Source organism: Solanum lycopersicum, chromosome 3, assembly GCF_036512215.1.
Source record: "Solanum lycopersicum chromosome 3, SLM_r2.1".
NCBI lineage: Eukaryota > Viridiplantae > Streptophyta > Magnoliopsida > Solanales > Solanaceae > Solanum > Solanum lycopersicum.
This window is the reverse complement of record NC_090802.1, coordinates 6,160,039-6,179,345: the sequence shown is the minus strand read 5'-3', so window position 1 is coordinate 6,179,345 and position 19,307 is coordinate 6,160,039. Positions and strand designations below refer to the sequence as shown.

General features: G+C 28.7%; 1 protein-coding gene and 1 pseudogene across 2 annotated transcripts; one reads left to right on the top strand and one right to left on the bottom strand.

Moving 5' to 3' along the window:
• The first annotated feature begins 7,844 nt into the window (after positions 1-7,844).
• On the top strand, positions 7,845-12,540 carry LOC101266799 (serine/arginine-rich splicing factor SR45a-like; annotated as a pseudogene). Its single transcript, XR_182519.5, has 7 exons — positions 7,845-7,993; positions 8,077-8,096; positions 10,607-10,714; positions 10,850-10,949; positions 11,249-11,398; positions 12,013-12,082; positions 12,159-12,540. The product of XR_182519.5 is annotated as a serine/arginine-rich splicing factor SR45a-like (transcript).
• LOC101268553 (ammonium transporter 2 member 3-like) lies at positions 12,511-15,284 on the bottom strand. Its single transcript, XM_069296270.1, is given in 3 exon segments — positions 12,511-13,120; positions 13,313-13,598; positions 14,470-15,284. Coding segments are annotated over 3 exon segments (1,482 nt in total). The 5' UTR covers positions 15,139-15,284; the 3' UTR covers positions 12,511-12,593.
• Between the last annotated feature and the right edge of the window lie 4,023 nt (positions 15,285-19,307).

Below are 19,307 nucleotides of genomic sequence, written 5' to 3'. Positions count from 1 at the left end.
AAATCACTTTAAAATCATAGTTTTTAATTACACCTCCCTCATTAACTCTTCTTTATTTCTCATTAAAAAAATTAATTTATGAAACTCAAAAGATTATCATTGATCCTCTAATAACTCTCTATAAAGGGCTACTCTACAAAATAAAAGAATCTTTTATCTTCCTTGTGTTTAATTCTCATGACTTCATCTATCACTATATAAGTATCAGAAATACATGTTACATATGACAAAAATTGTTATCATCTCAATGATTTAGGATATTATGGTTAAATATTTTTGTTTTAATGTTTTTTTCTTCAAATTTCCATTTTTATTTTTTACATGTACTAATTGATTCCAACATATGGAGTCGAACTTCTTATTTTGCAGGTTTATGTTCAAAGGAACATGTTAGAGGAGCGCAAGATAATCAAGATTAATTCGAGACTAAAGAAATGTTTTTATCCTCCACATGATGAGTAACAAGTTTAATGTTACTTCCCTAATTTTGTATATATTAGTTGAAGTGCTTAAGTTTTTTGTTATTTTTTGTTAGTAGTTTGTTGTTTAAAGTTCATCACGAATTTTAAATATAAAATTTTTTTTCTATTAAACTATATGTACAAAAAAGTAAATTACAAATGTGTATTTGATTTTCTGTTTTCAATTTTCTTCTTATAATGTTATCGTAGGAGAGGTGATGTGGCATGCTTCGAAAGTCAAGAATGACATTTATTTATTTTTCTCAATTTTTGACATTTTCTTAATTTTTTACATTTATATAATTTATTTAAAGACCTACAAATTATATATTACTTACATTAATTTAGAAAGCTCAAAAGTTATTATTTAAACTAAATAATTGACACGTTTTAGATTTTACATTTTACATTCGTTTTGCTCATTTTTTCATGGGTGAATATTGAACCATATTTATAATCCAATTAAATTGAACAATTAATATATTCAATGTCTTATGTCTATGTTTCTTTATATTCTTTTATATTCCTTATTTATTTTTTGTGATTGTGAGCTTCACTTTTGCAAGTCGTTTGGTTTATGCCTAAAGGTTAAAATGTCTAATTTTATACACACACACAAAAGTAAAAAATAAAATAAAATTGTGTGATATATATATTAAGTTTGTTTAAATATATTCTTTATATCTTTTTAATATTATTTTATACTAAATTAGGGTAGGATTACGTGTTATAACTTAGAGGAATAATATCAGTTTTTACGTTGAAGATTTACAGTATTTTATTTTAAATTTGCATCTTTCATACTTTATCTTGAGAAATTCATGTGATATTAAATATTCTATTTTGATAAAACTTTATGAATTCATTCTTACTGCCAAATAAAGATATGTATTGTCTTGATTGAGAGCTACTTTATAATTTCTTTATTAATTTTTACTCAACATTTAAATCTTGATATTTTGATAAATCAAGGAGTCTCATACTTTATTTCAATTACTAAATAATTGATGTATTCTTTTGGTTGAGAACTACTTTGGAATCTCTTTATTAAAATATTTCTTACTCAATATTTGATAATTTTTGATATCATGTATTATAATCTACATCAATGAGTCTCATATATTCGACCTATATCATCTACTAATTAGTGCTTCCGTTCATTTTACTTTATCATATTTTACCTTTTTATGGTTAATTTAACTATTCTCAATGCTAAATTGAATTAGAATAATTCACTATTTTTATGGTTAATTTAACTATTTTAAAATATGTAGAAAAATATAAGATTCAATGTTTCTCACATTAATATGATTAAAAAAATACATATTAAATATAATATGAGTGAAAATTCATATAATTTAACTCTCAAACAAAATATAAGGAACAAAATTAAATGGGATCGAAATGTATATACTTTACAAAATCATAAACATTTTTCTACTTCTTAATTGATATTGTAATTTTGAGAGCTATTTTTATGTATCATTGATTTAACAATAGAGGCAAAACTCAACTTTTTATATTACAAATATGTCGTTGCAATGAAGTTGAAATAATTCATACATATTTTGCAACTTTTTTTATTGCACCGGACAATGATCAGTCAAACATAAGTAATAACATATGCTACATTAAAAGGATTACGAGCATATGATAAATCAATTATAAGAGAGAGCACGAAGAGCTAACACCCTAAAGAACACAAGCTTCAAATACATATAGAGATTGTAAAATTAAATACTTTTAAAAATTTTGTAAGATAATTTATAATATTTGTTGGTTTATTTAAAAAAAAAATAGTGTAATGATGTTTTTCTCCAAATTTCTTATGATTCATTTAGTCTCAATCTTCGGAAAATCGATATAGAAAATATACTTTGTGATTCTTATTTTTTTTCTTCTTTTTTTTGATAAGTATATTTGTATATTTATTTGTGGTTCTTCATTTTTTTTAAAAGAAAAAGATTTTAAAACAATTATATATATATGTTCAAAATATATACAAAATTTCTTGAAATTCTTTTATTGCTCTACTTCCTACTAAGAAAAATAATTATTTTTTTCTTTCACTTATAAGTTTACCACACGGGTATTTATAGAAGATTAAATTTTTTTAAGTGATTATAAATAATAAATAGTATATAAATTAAAGATCTTTCAAAGAAATATTTGAATTGGAAGTATGATTTGTGCGTAAATTTTATTAGAAATATATAAATATAATTTATATAAAAAAAATATAAACCACGCGTATTGTGGTCAAATTACTAGTTTAAGAAAAAACAAGAAGTTTGAATCTGTTGTTTTAAACTAAATAAGCTTTTTTTTTTTGTTTTTACTTGCCAAATTTTAATTTAAAATAAATTATTGATTGATATAGTATGTTTCGTCTTACTAATAAATTTAGGGTATAGTACGTGGAAAAAATTGACCCATCTTGATTTATTAAAAAAGATAAATAAAAAGAGAAATTAAATTAATTTTTTTTTTGACATTTAACAATTAAATAAGAACAGAAGAAATATGTTACATGCATCAAAATATCATTAATCTATATGATATTAAACATGACACATAAAAGTATATTATACATTCATCAAAATATCATTAATCTATATAATATTAAGCATGATACATGGCGTATAAAATTAAAATAATAGAATTTTATATATATATATATATATATATATATATATATATATATATATATATATATATATATATATATATATAAAGAGAACCCTAAGTCCGCCTATGTGGCGCCACCACAAACAAGGATTTTCCTTGAATTTATTTTATTTCTAAAACTAGCCTTATCATTTCATTAAAAGATGTGATTTTTATGAAAAGTTGTGACTTTTATGAAAAGTTGTCACTTTTATGAAAAGTTGTGCCTTTTATGAAAGATTGTAACATTTTCAAATGGTTGTAACTTTTCCAGAGAGTTATAACATTTCTGAAAAGTTGTGAATTTTATGTAAAGTCGTGACTTTAATGAAAAGTTGCGACTTCTACATCAAAAGTTATAACTTTTGTGAAAAGTTGTAACTTTTATGAAAAAAATATGACTTTTATAAAAGGTTGTAACTTTTCCAAAGAGTTGTGACCTTTCAAATAAGACATAATAAGAATGTATTCACACTATGCTTTGTTGTTTATTTGTAGTTGTTTTTCCGGTCTAGGGTAGTCGAATTCAAATAAATAAAGTAAGCTTCTTATGAAGTTTGTTTCATTCCATAAAGTTTTCTTCCTTCTATTTTATGGAGCTTAATCTTTACTTTAATCCATAATCATTCATGTAATTATGACAATTTCTTTTTGATACTTTGATGACTTGTTTTAAAACTCTGTTAAAATTTCAGGAAAGATTAATGAAAATTGATCTTCTCTTTTGTCTCTTTCTACAGGTTTCTTTGTATTAACAAATAAAATGAATTTTTGATAATAATGCGTCATTACCACTTTTGCATCTCTCATTCCACAACTCTTAACACTGTTGAAATGGTTGAATTCATGACATTTGGTTTTTTAGTAAACAAAAATTTTATTTCTGTCACTATTATTTGTAAGGTTTTTTTTTGCGATAGGGCAGTCGAATTCAAATAAATTATTTAAACTTCTTATGAAATGTGTTTCATTCCTTTAAGTTTTGTTTAATGAAGCTTAATCTTTTATTGTAAGACATAATGATTCGTTTATTTATTGCATTTTTTATTTGCTATTTTGGTGATTTTTTTAACTCTGTTAAGAATTTCAATAAGGATGGTTGAAAAATTATTTTCTCTTTTGTCCCTTTCTACAAGTTTTTTCATAAACATTTTGGAAGAGTTACTTGTGGGTTGTACTATATTTGATAGCACATAACATCAAATTTATGATAACTGATTCAAAATCAATGATGAATTTTGCTAAAAGAACCAAACAGATTGTTGTCTTGCTTGCCACAATTAGTATATTGTTTTGATTTTTTTTCTTAGGTACAAACAATCTGTATGTCATTGCACTCTTCTTTGAATATTAGTATAGACACAATTAGTCCACTTCTTTTGTTGCAAGTTAAGTAGTTTGTCATATTTCTTCGTCTATTCTTTTTGTGCATAATAAAAGATCAAGTTTTTCTTGAAACAAATAAATAACCAAAATACATTATAACAAATATAACTTTTATCGACAATATATATGCGCATTAACAAAGAGTGTTGGAACCTTTACCGACATTAATTAATTTTCATTAGATTCAATGTTGCTATAATCCTTAGGAACATTTATAGAGAGTAATAATTGCCTCTGAAAATACATATTTACCGATAATTTAACTATTAATTGTTATCAAATATCATTTTTACTGTAGTGATAACTCTTTATTTTGATAAAGTTTTCTGTTTTTTTTGATAAAGAAGTAACAACTCTTTCTTTTGAATTATTTCAATTAAATTTGTGAACTGTAAACTTGTATACAACTTGATAGACAAGCAACATGCCTTTTCCCTCTTGATTGCTAGGAAAGCAAGGTTGTTTTTGTAATTATTTGTGGATATTTTTGAGTTCAAGTGCTCACAAAATTATGTTGTGAGATTTTAATATGTTATGTGTCGAAATTTTGGGTTTAAAATATCCAGTTGTCAACTGTTCCAGTCAGATGTCACCTACTTCATGGTTGACAATCGGATTAATTCTTTCTAACTGCATATTATAATCATAAAAATAACTGTGATTCAATTCAAAAAAAAAAATTGGAGCCGGTTATATGAAACATAATCAAATAGTAATGACTACTCTAAGACAATGAGAAAAAACATGTATGATTCAATTAATTTTAGGCTCATTTTTAAACATATACATGATACATCAAACTATAATAAAAATAGATTGATGGAGGTTCGTAAGAATTGAGCTGAAGATCTTCCATTTGAGTTTAGTGTATTATGTTCTTGTATGGTTGTGATGTTCCATTTTACTAATTGGGAGTATTGTTCTTCGAAGCTTTTTGGTCTAATTCTTTATTGTATGATGTTATTCTTTATAACTATTTGGAATTTAGCAAATTTCACTACTTCTGATTAACTATTTCGATGGAGATTTTCTTAAACTTCTCTCTTATTCTCGAAATCTCTCTATGACTCATAATTTCTATAACAAAAAAAAATATAGAACTTTAAGATTTTGGAGGAACGCTTTGCCTTAAAACAAAATATTCTTGGCAATGTAGGGTATATATCTAAAATAAGGATATTATCGAATGCTCATATATGAGCTTAATAAAATAGTTCAATCCCGTACGATGCATGGGAAATTTTCCTGGTATATATATATATATGGCCAACTTACATGCCCCCTTCACAAATTAGGTTTCTCTTTTAATTTATTTATTTTCAAAACTAGTATTCCGTTCCTCTTAAAAACCTTCACAAATGTTACCACCGCTTGCAAACATATCTGGGCGGGATTAAATATATGACAGAGGTACCCGATATTGTAATCATCGTTGATCAGCACGAAGAATATACGGCCTGCGGTCGCCCTCACTAAACCAACTTGAATCTGAACTACGATTCAGATCTTGCAAATTAAGCTTCCATTAAGTCTTTCATATGTATAAATATTAGCCCCTTTGAACTTACTTATGAAATTGATCTCCAAATAGAAATTCTCGGCCAAACTTAATCCTATGTATACTTGCATTGTTACATGCATTATCTACCGTTTCTCGATAATTGTACTTAACCTTTGATAATTTGAGTTAATCATTTTTCTTATCTAGGAACAGTATAATATAGATCGAATGTCAATGTCATTTATTAGAGCTTTGAATTGATATATGTAGTACACGTTGTTGGATTTTAAAAGGTACGAATATGATATGAAGAGTTGTGACTTTTATAAAAAGTTGTTACTTTTATGAAAAGTTGCGACATTTATGAAGAGTTACGATCTGTATGAAAAGTTTTGAGTTTTATAAAAGAATGCAACATTTCCAAAGAGTTGTGACTTTTTCAAAGAGTTGTGACTTTTCTGATGAGGCACAATAAACAGTCTTTTGTTGTCTAAATAAAGAAATTCCTCTTATTTTAAAACACGAAAAACTGAATCTTTCTTTAACACAATTTAATATTCATGTACTTTGCTTCAGTAAGTGACTCACTAACATCATTATTTTTGTATGGATACACTGGTGAATAAAATTATTTTATCATGAGGAATCTATTCCTTTAAACCTCAGGTATTAGGGGGAATAATTTCCTTAAGCGAACATTATGCATTTATTGGGTTCGATTTTTTCGTTCCTATTTTATTTTATTGTTACATATCCCCCTAGTATATGTTTTACAGTCATTAAATTATGCTTATACTATTAATCGTTATTTTTTGAGTATATGATTTAAACTTTGTTATTTTTACTACTACAAAGTTATTGTTATAAGTATTCGTTCGCATAAATTAAATAACATATGTTGATTAAGTATTCACACAATCATTCTCTACCGAAATTGTTGAAGGTACAATAAAAAGAATCTCTTAGAGATCTATACTATTGTCTCTTAAATACAAAAGTCAAATTTAGTGTGTCATTGTAAGGATAAACGACCTTAAAAATCTTATAGTATATGATATGCACAGTGAACTAATAAAAGAAGAAAAAAATTATTCTACTTGACATGGCTTCAAAGATATTGTGCCAGGTGACTTGTAGAATAATATGACTAGACTGGAGTCTCTTTTAATTCTAAAGACATAGATAACTACACAATAAATTAATAGCTCATATCCAACATAGAGTACGTATAAATTCTCAAATTTATTGTAAGTAGTAAATAGATTTCTTGAAGTAAGAAATGTATTTATAATAGAAGTATAATTCAAATTGAACTCTATTACTTTGGTATGCTGGTTCATAAAAAGTATCCAAACAAACTGAATAATTTTGTGTAGTATTTTACCCCTTCAATATAATATATTCTTCCTTTAAGTTTTTATTTTTAATAATTTCTTATGATGCATTTAAATTAGAAACTTTAAAATGATATATGTAAAGTAAAAGATTGTGCTAAATTTTTTACACATTAAAATTAGAATATGTGTTTAATTTTTTTGACCTTTTAAAATATATTTATCACTTCAACAAATATTATTTATTTATTAGAAAAAAATACTATCTCAGATTGATGTTCATTAGATTGTTAAAAAATATCAAAATAACAACACTTCAAAAAAACAAAAGGATAATTATAAAATTATAGATGTTCGTTACAATGTGAGATAATATACAGTATTTCGATTTTAATGATAGATATATTTAAAATATTATTATATAATAAATTTACTAATTTTCACTAGGACAAGTGGCTTATAATTTGGGTTTAAAGGAAATACTAATTAAATTTCTTAATAAAATACGTGAATTAATGTTTGTTAATCTAAAATTGCATTGCTTGTTCATAAACCCTTTTCCCCCCTTTCCAGAAACGGGTTCACATATAAACAATCTCGCCATTTTCGGGCGATTTAGGGTTTGTTTGTCTCTGCAGAAAATGGCAAGTTCTCTCTTTTTTCTTTCTATATGTGTTTTTCATTCATAATTAAGTCTGAATTTTGCTATGTATGTGATTTTCTGCAGGCTGATTCGCGTGTAAAAAGGTGCGAATCCGTTTCTTTCACTTGTTTTTTTTGCATTTGATACCTTGCTTATTGTTGATTTTTCTTTACTCGCACTTTTTATTTTGTACATAGGAGTATTGATCTGTTTCTCATAGTTGAATGTTTTAATTTTGGTTGATTTTCTTCATTTCATGTGAAAAAGGGGAAAATTGGTTCTGTAAGCACTCTAGGATGTGGATGAGTGGTTATTGAAGTGAGTTTAGTGTTTGAATCACAGTGGAGATGAAGAACATTGGATGATTTCTTCCTGTATGCGGGTGGGATGAGAGATACTAGCTTTTTCATGTGAAAAGTGAAAAATTGGTTCTTTTAAGCACCCAAAGTGTGGTTGAGTGGTCTGAGTTTTAATGTTGGGATCTTAGTGGAGTTGAAGAACGTTAGGTGATGACTTCCTTTATGCGGGTCACATGAGGGATAGTAGGTATTCCATTAAATTAGTTGAGGTGCCTGGTACAAACACCATTTTTAATTTTTAAAAAGTGGATGTGGTGATTTCTTCCTGTATGTGCGTAAGAGATGGTAGGTATTCTATGAAATTAGTTGTCTTCCCAAATACCATTTTTTTTATTACAAAAAAAATTAAAGTGGTTCTATTATTTGTTACATAAGGTGATTTCATCTTTTCTGTACAAGTTTGGGTGGATAGTGTTAGCTGGTAGTTGTATTGGTGGGAGATTGTAGGTATTTTGTGAAAGAGTTAGCTGGTAATTGTGCTGGTGAGAGATGTTAGGCATTTTGTGTAATTAGTCTAGTTGCACGTAAAATGTTCCTATTACTTGTTTTCTCAATGCTTGATTTGGGTTATCGTTTTTTATGTATAATATTTTTGTTTACTGTATTTGATGCTTCTTATCTTTATTAAAGTTATTTTTACCTTTACAGTTTACAAAAGAAGTATTCAAAGTTACTTACAACTTTGAATTTTTATTCTTTATATTGGATGACATGGTTAATGGAGAATTGGTATGTTTTTTTTTCTTTGAAAAGGAAAGGACACTGTATCTGAAAAGAAAAGGGGATTTGGTAAATTTTAATGACGTATCTTTTTGCTCACAAGGGAAGTAGATTGCATGGTTATCGAATATAGATGAGAAATATGCAGGATTGAAACAGTTTGGATGAGCTTTTGGGCAATAATTTTTTCTCTCTCAAAGAATGGTCATCCTAGGGAGATACATTGCTTTTCATTTGACATGGAGAAAACAATCGTGTGGCTTAGTTTTAGCTTCCTGGCAGCTTAAAACCTTCTGCATTTGATCTTTCTGTAATAAGTAACCAGCTTCCTAGAGGTACTATGAAGATGTAATTGACATTCTCTGTGACCAAGTCTTTTCCTAATTGATGCCGTAGTTCTAGATGGTATACCAGCTCAATGTTTCCAACATTTTGTGTTTGATCCATCAGTTATTGGACTAGAAAACCCTAGTTTTGGCCATCTTGGAATTTGATTCTTAAATTACCTGTCAGAATGGAAGCTCATGAGTGGTGAACCATGATTGATTGTCAACGAAGTTTTGGTTATATGGATGATTAAAATAGAGGGTTATATTTCCTTGTGGATTGGGAATCAGTGACTGTTATCAGAGGAAAAACGGATGCAGAAGTGCTTTTTAAGTGCAGGTTGTATAGTGAATTTAAAGCCAAAGCTGAGCAAGATAATTTTAGTGAATAAAAAACTTCAGACATGAATTTGTTGAGGTCAACTTTTTGAATTCTCTGCTCTGCGTACATTTTGCTTCATCAAAGTACTTCAGTATTTAAATGCTCTCAGCCTACTGCAGTCCTCTTTTATACGGGCTTTGCAACCACTGTGATAATGTGGAGGAGTCATATAGTAGATCTAGAACATAAAGAACATTGAAGGCAAAAGTTGACTTAGGGGTTAGATTTTTATTGATTGGATATCGTTATTGGCTGGTAGCCAGTTTTGGAGTTATCTCACATGTCCGTGTTTTTTGGTTGGACGCAGATCCCATTTAGTTTATTGTGCTGCCGTGCTGGTAGAAAAAATTTACTTTGGTGTCGCCTTCTTAAGTGAAAGAAGAGTTTGGGTTAAATCTCAACGAACTGATCTATTATTTTACTGAAAATAACTGGTATCATTGATTACTTGTGAAAGCACTAGTATCATTGATTGGTGGAAGTTGTTCAATAAGATATCATTCAAGCTCTAGCTTTCCAGTTTTTGGTCAGTCATTCTAAACTAAATAGCGTGGCTGACCCTAACTTGTTCGAGATTGAGGTATAATTGTTTTTAAACTTCTTTTAGTAGCATGGCATTTTTGAAAAAAGCATTTATTCCATCACACATTGCATCAATTGTTTTTCTCTTATTAAGTGAGTTCTCTAATATTAATTCAGTACCGAGCTTTTCTGTTGTTGCATCATTTTCAAAAAATTAATATTTCTGGAATACATTTGTGTGTAAGATGTGATTCTTTATATTATTGTTATTCAACTGGGTTGTTGTTACTTTCTGCACTTTCCAGGTATTCACGCTCTCCTTCTCCTTGGGAAGAAGAAAAGGTAAGATCTAGATCCCAGTCTAGGTCATGGTCGAGGCCAAGAGGAAGATCTAGGTCCAGAAGTCAAGGAAGGTTCGTTGGAACTTTAGTTATTTTTTTTTAGGGCCTTTCTTCTTGTAGTGTTGTTTAGTATCCACGTGTTTGTCTTTTTTTGTGTTAAGAGCTTGTTTTAAGTTGCTAAAATTTATACGTCCATGGTTTATTCAGAGTTGAACCTTCTAATCCTGGCACCACACTTTATGTAACTGGTTTATCCACAAGGGTGACACAGAGGGACCTTGAGGAGCATTTCTCAAAGGAGGGAAAGGTTGGTAATCGACTTCATTTTATAAGCCTATTAGTTTTTTTCATTTATTTTGCATTCTCCTCTTTGCTCACAAGCAAGGTTTATTTTGCATTATCATGTGTAACCGTATACTCTCTTGGCAAAAAGTTCTTTATTTTCCATTTTTTGCTTCTTTCTGAGTTGATTATGGGTAGTATCTTCTCAACATGTACACTAATGACTTTTGGTGTGGTAGCATCTTTGGCTCGATTTGCTTTCCTTCGTCCACCCTCCAAATTTATGGACCTGCTCTGATTTTTTTCTTTTACTTTGTCTGCCAGGTAAAATCAGCTTTCTTGGTTGTAGAACCGCGTTCTCGTATATCTCGTGGTTTTGCTTTTATAACAATGGATAGTCTTGAGGATGCCAATCGCTGCATTAAGCACCTAAATCAGTCTGTCCTTGAAGGCCGCTACATAACAGTGGAGAAGGTGAGATGTTTCGTATTTAAGTTAGTGAAGCATGTACGTTTTGATTGCACTTCTATCTTCTTGTGACTTGGAGATTTTGTGGTTATATTCAGAAGACATTGCGTCAGCTTTGTCGGCAGCAATAAAAGATGATCTGTTCTTCCCTGCAACATTATATTCACTCAGCTTGACCAATGGCTTGCTAAAACAGCATTTCACATGCATCTGATCAACTAGACATAGCAACTAGATTGTCCAACATCTTACAATCTCAGCAAATACTCTCAACTAATCTACGGTCCTTATCAACAATCTAACCCAGCATTGGTCTCTATCTCCCACAACTTTTTGCTTGGATGGAACATGCCAAATATCTAAGCTGCTTTAATGTACGACTAACATGATCTTATACTTGTTTATAAAAGAACGTAGTTACCTGCTTTGTCAACTTCCTAACCAAGCATGTAAGGGGGGAAGGTAAGCAACTTTCTTTTCTTTGCTAGGTTAAAGAAGTGTTATACCGATGATGCTTACTTCAAGAAAGAAGTGTATTGTTTAGTCTAGATATCCCATTGTCATGTAAATGTGCACCTGTTTAGACTTCACGTTAAGAAAACCGCATGTCTACTTTTCAGTCACGAAGGAAACGCCCGAGGACTCCAACGCCTGGTCACTATCTAGGGCTTAAGAACGCAAGGGGCGATGGTGAGTCCTTTCTCATTTCTCTTAGTTTTGGGCAAAATTTTTGTATTCTTGAACACTTATTTTTCTTTGGTCACAGGTTTCCGTGGCGACCGTGGTGGTGACCGTGGTCGGTATCGTGGCCGTGAGGACTATGGGCGCCTTGAGGACTATGGGTACCAAAGATCTCCTCCAAGGCGTTTGCCTTATCGAGATTATTCTCCTAGGCGCTCGCCTTACGGGGGAAGGTCAAGAAGGGAACGATCCAGGTCATATTCTCCTTATGAAAGGAAGTATGGTGGTGGGGGTAGATAGGCTGAAAACTGTTTGTTAAGGATCTTTATGAGTTTGGTTGGGCTAGATTTTAGGTATAATACACCCCAATGAATGAATGTATGTCAAGTACTATGTGTGTTTTGCAATGACATTGAAAACTAAAGCAATTGAACGACATTGAAAACATATAGAATTGCATTCAATAACTGTGATACATATGTATGAAACATACATAATATAACCTGTACATCCTCATCAGCTATAGATTCTGAATTTGCCTACAAAAATAAGGGATTTTAGGTGTCCTATTAAATCTAGGTGTATCTCTCTCTCCATCACCCCACAAAGCATAAGCCTCTTCACCATGAACAGCATCATCACCAATCTCAAGATCATCTTCATGTAATCTCAGCTCAACAATTTTACTTATAAAAATACATATCAAACTAGTAGCTACAACATTCCATATTGTAATAAACAGTGCACCAACAAGTTGATAAACCATTTGTCTAACTCCTCTTTTCATATCTCCATCAATTATGCTGTATAGAAAACCAGGACCATACTTGTCTGAACCATAAAACATCCTCAAAAGTTTAGGTTTAGCAAATAGACCAGACAGGATTCCTCCTAGTAAACCTGCTACAGCATGTGTGTGAAATACACCTAATGTATCATCAACTTTTTGAAAAAATGATGATTTTTTGTGAAGAACCATCATTGTGAACCATGGTATTGAGCCTGATGAAATTCCCATGAGTATTGCTGCCCATGACTCTACTATACCTGCCTCATTGGAGCATGACGTCATTTGACTAAACACGGATTTTAAGAAAGAAAAAAAAACAAAAGATGCTATTCAAATGTATCGGGAAAACAGACTAGAGAAATTAAGAGGCTCGAAAGATAAATTTATAACTCAAAAAGAACTAGAATCCAAAAAAAGAATCACAAAGTTCAAATTCTGAATCGACTAACCTGCGCCAGGAGTGATACAAACAAGGCCAGTTATCATTCCTTGTACAGCTCCAATAACAGAACTTTTATTGTAGAAAATCATGTCCATAGAAAGCCAGACCAACAAGCTAGTGGCTGTGCAAATATGTGTATTAAGTATAGCTAATGATGTAATTAAATTAGAGGCTAATGGAGATCCACCATTAAATCCAGTCCATCCCATCCAAAGAAAACCAGCACCTCCAAGCATGTGAATTATGTTGTTTGGTGGAAAATGTTGTCTATCATGTGAATGTCTTGGTCCAACCTAACAATCAATTAATAAGTGAGTGACTGACTGTCCATCGGAACTGTTATAATTTGAATACTCAAAAAAGTAAAATTAATATCATCTCACATGAAGTCTTTTTTATTTTGCTTATTTTGAGTTTATAATTCTCCTCATGCTTTTTTAATCATATGATTATCTCGTATCAAAATTAATTTTTCTGTTTTAAAAAAGGTCCTAAGTGAACTCTATGGGAGAATCTTCTAAATGATGTACATGATTGGTCATATAATAGAATAATCTATATCCATTTTTTAATCTTGATTAATTCAGATTCACGCCATATAAGATCAACTATACTGGATGCGGTCTCTATCAATTTCTTTTTTTTAAAAAAAAACTTATGGCCCAAACTCTAGACTTTTTATTTTAAGGAGGAAAAATCCTATTCATACCACCGTAATAATAATTACAACAATAACATATTTAGTAAAGTCCATAAATGATATTTTGAAAGGATGAATGTATACAAATTTTATCCCTTGAAAAATCGTTTTCAATAGATCCTTATCTCAAAAGAAAAAAAATTGATAAAGAGTGTCTAGTAAAAAAAAACTACTCAACAATAACAAACTTAGTGTAATTTTATAAGTGGGGTCTGGAAATAGTAAAACGTATGTAAACCTTACTCCTACCTCCTAGAAATAGAGTTGAAAAACTCTCAATTCGAGTAATGCACATCAAAATACTTAAAAAAAATATACCAATCTTATAGAGCTAAAAAAAAATAATAATTTTCAATAGATCCTGACTCAAGAAAATAAAAAGAAAATTCTAGTAAAAAATTATTCAATGCAATTCCCTTAAGTGGGTCTGGAGAAGGTATACATAGTGTAAGCGAATCTTACACCCCATGTGACAAGTTATTTTCGAAAAGCTCTTAGTTCGAGTAAAAATAATATAGTAAAGATTTTAATAAATTTACCCAATAAGCAGCAGTAAATCCAGCAACTCCAGATGAAAGATGTATCACATAACCACCAGAAAAATCAATAATGGGCTGAAGAAATCCAGAGCCCCATATACTATAAGCTCCAAATGTATATGAAAATGTAACCCAAAGTGGTACAAATATCATCCATGCATAAAAATTCATTCTACCAAGTAATGAACCACCTAATAATATAACAGTAATTGCAGCAAATGCAAATTGATAAAACACATAATCTGCTGTTGGGATATTATAATGTGAATATTTACTTAGTAAATAATTTTGTGCCATTGATTCTTCTGGCTTACCAATTATTGGCATTAAATGTGTACCAAATGCCATTCTATGGGCCCATAAAACCCAACAAATTAAAACTGATGCAAATGCATATAGGCCCATAAAAGCTGAATTAACAGCCCATTTCTTTTTTACCATTGATCCATATAATATTACAAGCCCAGGTACACTTTGTAGGCCCACCATTGTGGCTGCTATTAATTCCCATGTATTATCACCTTTACTTAACCATTCTGGTGATGATTCATCTACTTGGATACCTTGTGGTAGGACTAAATATTTTGGGTCCATTTTTTGATTTTTTTTGAATTTTTTTTTTTGTGGGGGGAGGGGGGGTTAGGAGACTAAAACGATGTCGTTTGTCTGAATATATTTTGATTGTGATAGTGAAATGTTGTTATAGAAAATATATTACATAACATACTAAGAAAAATTGGATCGGAAGAAAACTAAGCTGTTATAGTGATATGATGACTTTTACAGAGAGATCGCATGGAAGTTTGTGGTATTCCTTTATTTTTTTTTGAAAATCTGTCTTAAATGACGTCGCTTTTTGGATGCAATAGTTAAATATTTTTATAGAAAATATGTAATATAACGTACTGTTGTTGTTGTGAAAATGTTTGTTATAGAGGACAACTATTTTAGAGAGATCGATATGACTATATCGAAGTTAGTGATATTTTTTTTTTGTGTTTAAGGTTAATGAGGGTTTGATATTTATAACAAAAAAGTTTTGAGGGAAAATCAAGGTAGACATATAGGGATAATCTAAGTTTTTTGTATTTACTTTTGGATTCACTGATATTCTGTTGGTGTCATATTATAGCTGGAAACATGTGTTTGTTTCAATAATTCTTGATTTTAATATTTTTATTTCATAAATTAAAAAACTATATTTTTGGATTAGATTGAATTTTTTTCAATTTGCATATGACTAGAGAAACAATTATTTGTAGATATAATTTCGTATGTTTGGTAGAATTCAGTATTTTAGCTCGAATTCGACTGACTCTTTTATTTTATTTTATTTTGTTTGACTTAGTACGTAATTTAAGAAAAAAATATAATCATTAAAAATTTATGATCTTTATTAAATATATTATGATATTCGTGTGACGGTAAAACTTCTCACTAGTTATGAAGAGTAATATATATGAAAGTTTAAAGTTTAAAATCTTTACAAATATAAAATTTAGGACATCATTTTTTTTTGTATATTTGTTGGTGAATCCATCATTTCTATTTATTCAATTGGTATGTAGTTAAAACTTTAATTTGAAAGTATAATATACTATAAAAAATTCAACCAATAACAAGAAATTGTATCACTGTCTGCTGATGTATTTTATGCATAGAAAATGTCAATTTCAATTACAAAAAAAATAAAATTAAAATTTTAATATACTTGTGTCTAAATTTAATGATATTGACTTGTGATTTAACCTATAGAAAGCAACTTTAAATAGACTTTTTTTCCAAACATTTTCTTTTCTTACTAATATTTCTCTGTCATGAAGCTGATATAATGTTGTATATTGGGCTATATGATTGGTAATATTTTATTTTGGACTATGTATTTTTTTAAAGTTTCAATTTCAAATCGTATTTAATTAGTGTGATTTATAAATTATAATTGAATATGATTTTTGATGCTTTTAATTAGGCGAGTTTATTTGAATTCAGTTATTTTCGATTTGATATAATATATTCTAAACTTTCTAATTTTAAATTAATTTTTACGATGCTTTCAACTAATCTTAAATTGATAACAAGAAAGAGGAGGAAATATAAAGATGGAGAAATTAAGGAAGAGATAAAATATTAAATCTTATTATATATGTATTTTACATAGAAAATGCCAATTTCAATTACAAAGAAAATAATCCAAGATGGTTATTTTTCTCTTCTAAAATTGTAATTAAATTAAATATTTTTACATTTAACTTTCAAAGATTATTTTTTTATATATATTTACAAATCCAAAAAAACTATGTACAAACTAGAGACCAATGGTGACAAATTCGATAAAAAATCGCCTTCCTTTTTATTGGGGTGAAATATATATGCGCGATTTTAATTTGACTCATTTTTATTCGACAAGTTCTAAATTATTGTTTGTGCCCTTCACTTGATATGAGTTCAACTCGATCCAATAGCCTCCGAATCAACAATATATTCCAAATTTATTGACTTTAAATTTTGAATTCATCGTGTATTCAACCAATCTTGAATTAATATCAACTCGAAGTATCAATCGAATATGATTGTTTGTGGCTTTAAGTGTTTATTCTGAATTCACTTACTCTAAATCTTGACCAATTACACCTGAGATGATGGATTCAACCGAATTCAATGGCCTCTTGAGCTCAAACTGTTTATTCTGAATCTACTAACTTTAAACCTTAAATTTCCGTGCGATTTCAACAAATCTTGAATTGACACAAAAGAAGAACAAGAGAAATAGAAGATGAAAAAGTATCAAATCTTGCTATATCTATGCCAAAAGATAAGCATAATGATACATCTTCTAATAATATAAAATCTTGAACGTTGCTCTTTAATCATAGCATAACAAGAAGAAACTTTATGTTTCTTATTATCCAATTTTTGTTTTTGATAATCTTTGTGCCTCCATGAAATTGCACTTCTATTTTGTTCACATGTAAAATTATTTGATGAAACACATTGACCCATGATCTCTATAAATATCCCAAAAACACCAAAAATAGGCAACAAAAATGAACTTTTTTTTTTTTTTTATGAATAATGTTTTCTCAAACTTTGTTTGTATGTGTTTTTTTTGTCTTTTTTTTTTGAAAGAGAGTTGAGAAGAAGGCTAATGGTACTTGACCCTACTTTTGAGCCACCCTTTAAGCACTATTTAAGGCTATATACATATATATATATAGTATAATATCAATTTGGTCCCTTGATTATCAATAAATATTAATTTTGTGATATACGACTAAACATATTTAACATTCAGTTGATAAAATTTTGAAAAAAATACTTAGATATTCTTTTAAACTATTCAAAATTGAGCAATTATATATCTTTTGTTAATACTTTAGAATAAATATGCATTTACTTTTCAATACTTGATTCAAATTTGCACTTGTTAAAATGACATCCAACAATTAACATAGTGAGATGATTAGTCCCCTTTTAGATTGATTTGTGTTTTTGCTCTCTTATACAAAAATATATTATATTTAGACTACTTCTCAAGTCATATCCTCAATTAGGAATAATAACACCAAACTTACATAATATCAGTCCCTAGACTATGATCGAAATTTCAGAGACACAGTTTAACTAAACTAAGGTTTTATTATCTTTCTAAACCCATTTTTTTTAAAAATAATTTTGTGCACCTTTTTGGCTCACATGGCTTCTAAATATCTCTTACGTGCCTCAATTGCGTGGAGACACAGAGTGTGCTACGTAAGATAAACGGTGTACAAAATTATAAAAAAGATAAGTTCAATGGGATAATAAGAACTTAGTTTAATTAAGGTGTATCTCTGAAATTTCAGTCATAGTCTAGAGATAGTTCTGCCTTATCCCATATAAATAATGTAAATAATTTGATAAAAATATGAAAAAAATAAAAATAAAATTCACCAGCGGATTTTATTCATTTTAGATAGAAAATATATCATGTTTAAATTAGTTTACCCTCAAATAGAAATTATGGAACAAATAACAAACGTTATAACATATTACATAGTGTAACAATTAAGAATTTTATGAAAAATTTAGGAGCAGTGAGATCAAACTCTATGATTATTTAATTCATATTCTCTTAACCAAAAGAACAAATCAAGGGATCAATAATATACTTATCAATTATCATATATTTAAAATAAATCAAAATTAGAATTTATTAATATTTTAAGGACTAAAAATGCAAGTATCCCCCATGACCTAGTATATATGTATGTTTATTTCTCTATCTACGTGTATATGTATGTGTGGACTTTATTTTTTTTTAACAATTATGTGTAACAAATAATTTTTTTTATTTTAAAAAATTACTATTTTTTGTATAGAGAATAATATGTGGTTATGTTGTCAATCTCAAGCAACTTTTTAATTTAATACTTAACAATTTTTTAAATGTCAAGAAACTTTTGTTTATTTAATAACAAAATAATATATATGTATATTTTCAAATGTAAAGCAAGTATACTTTATCTACAAGCAAATTTTTTTGCTTGTGGAAAATGAAAATTAAACCATAATTTTCTAGAACCATTCAATTCTTTTGAGGTCAACTTTAGTTTCATTTTTTTTTTAAAAAAATAAATATAAAAGATGCTAGCTTTTGATTTATAATTGAAAAATTTAGCTAACTAGTCAAAAAAATTAACTTATTTAGTGATAATATCCATAGATTAATAATATTAGTAAACATGTCAAAAATGTCATAATTTTAAAAATAAATAATTGTTCTG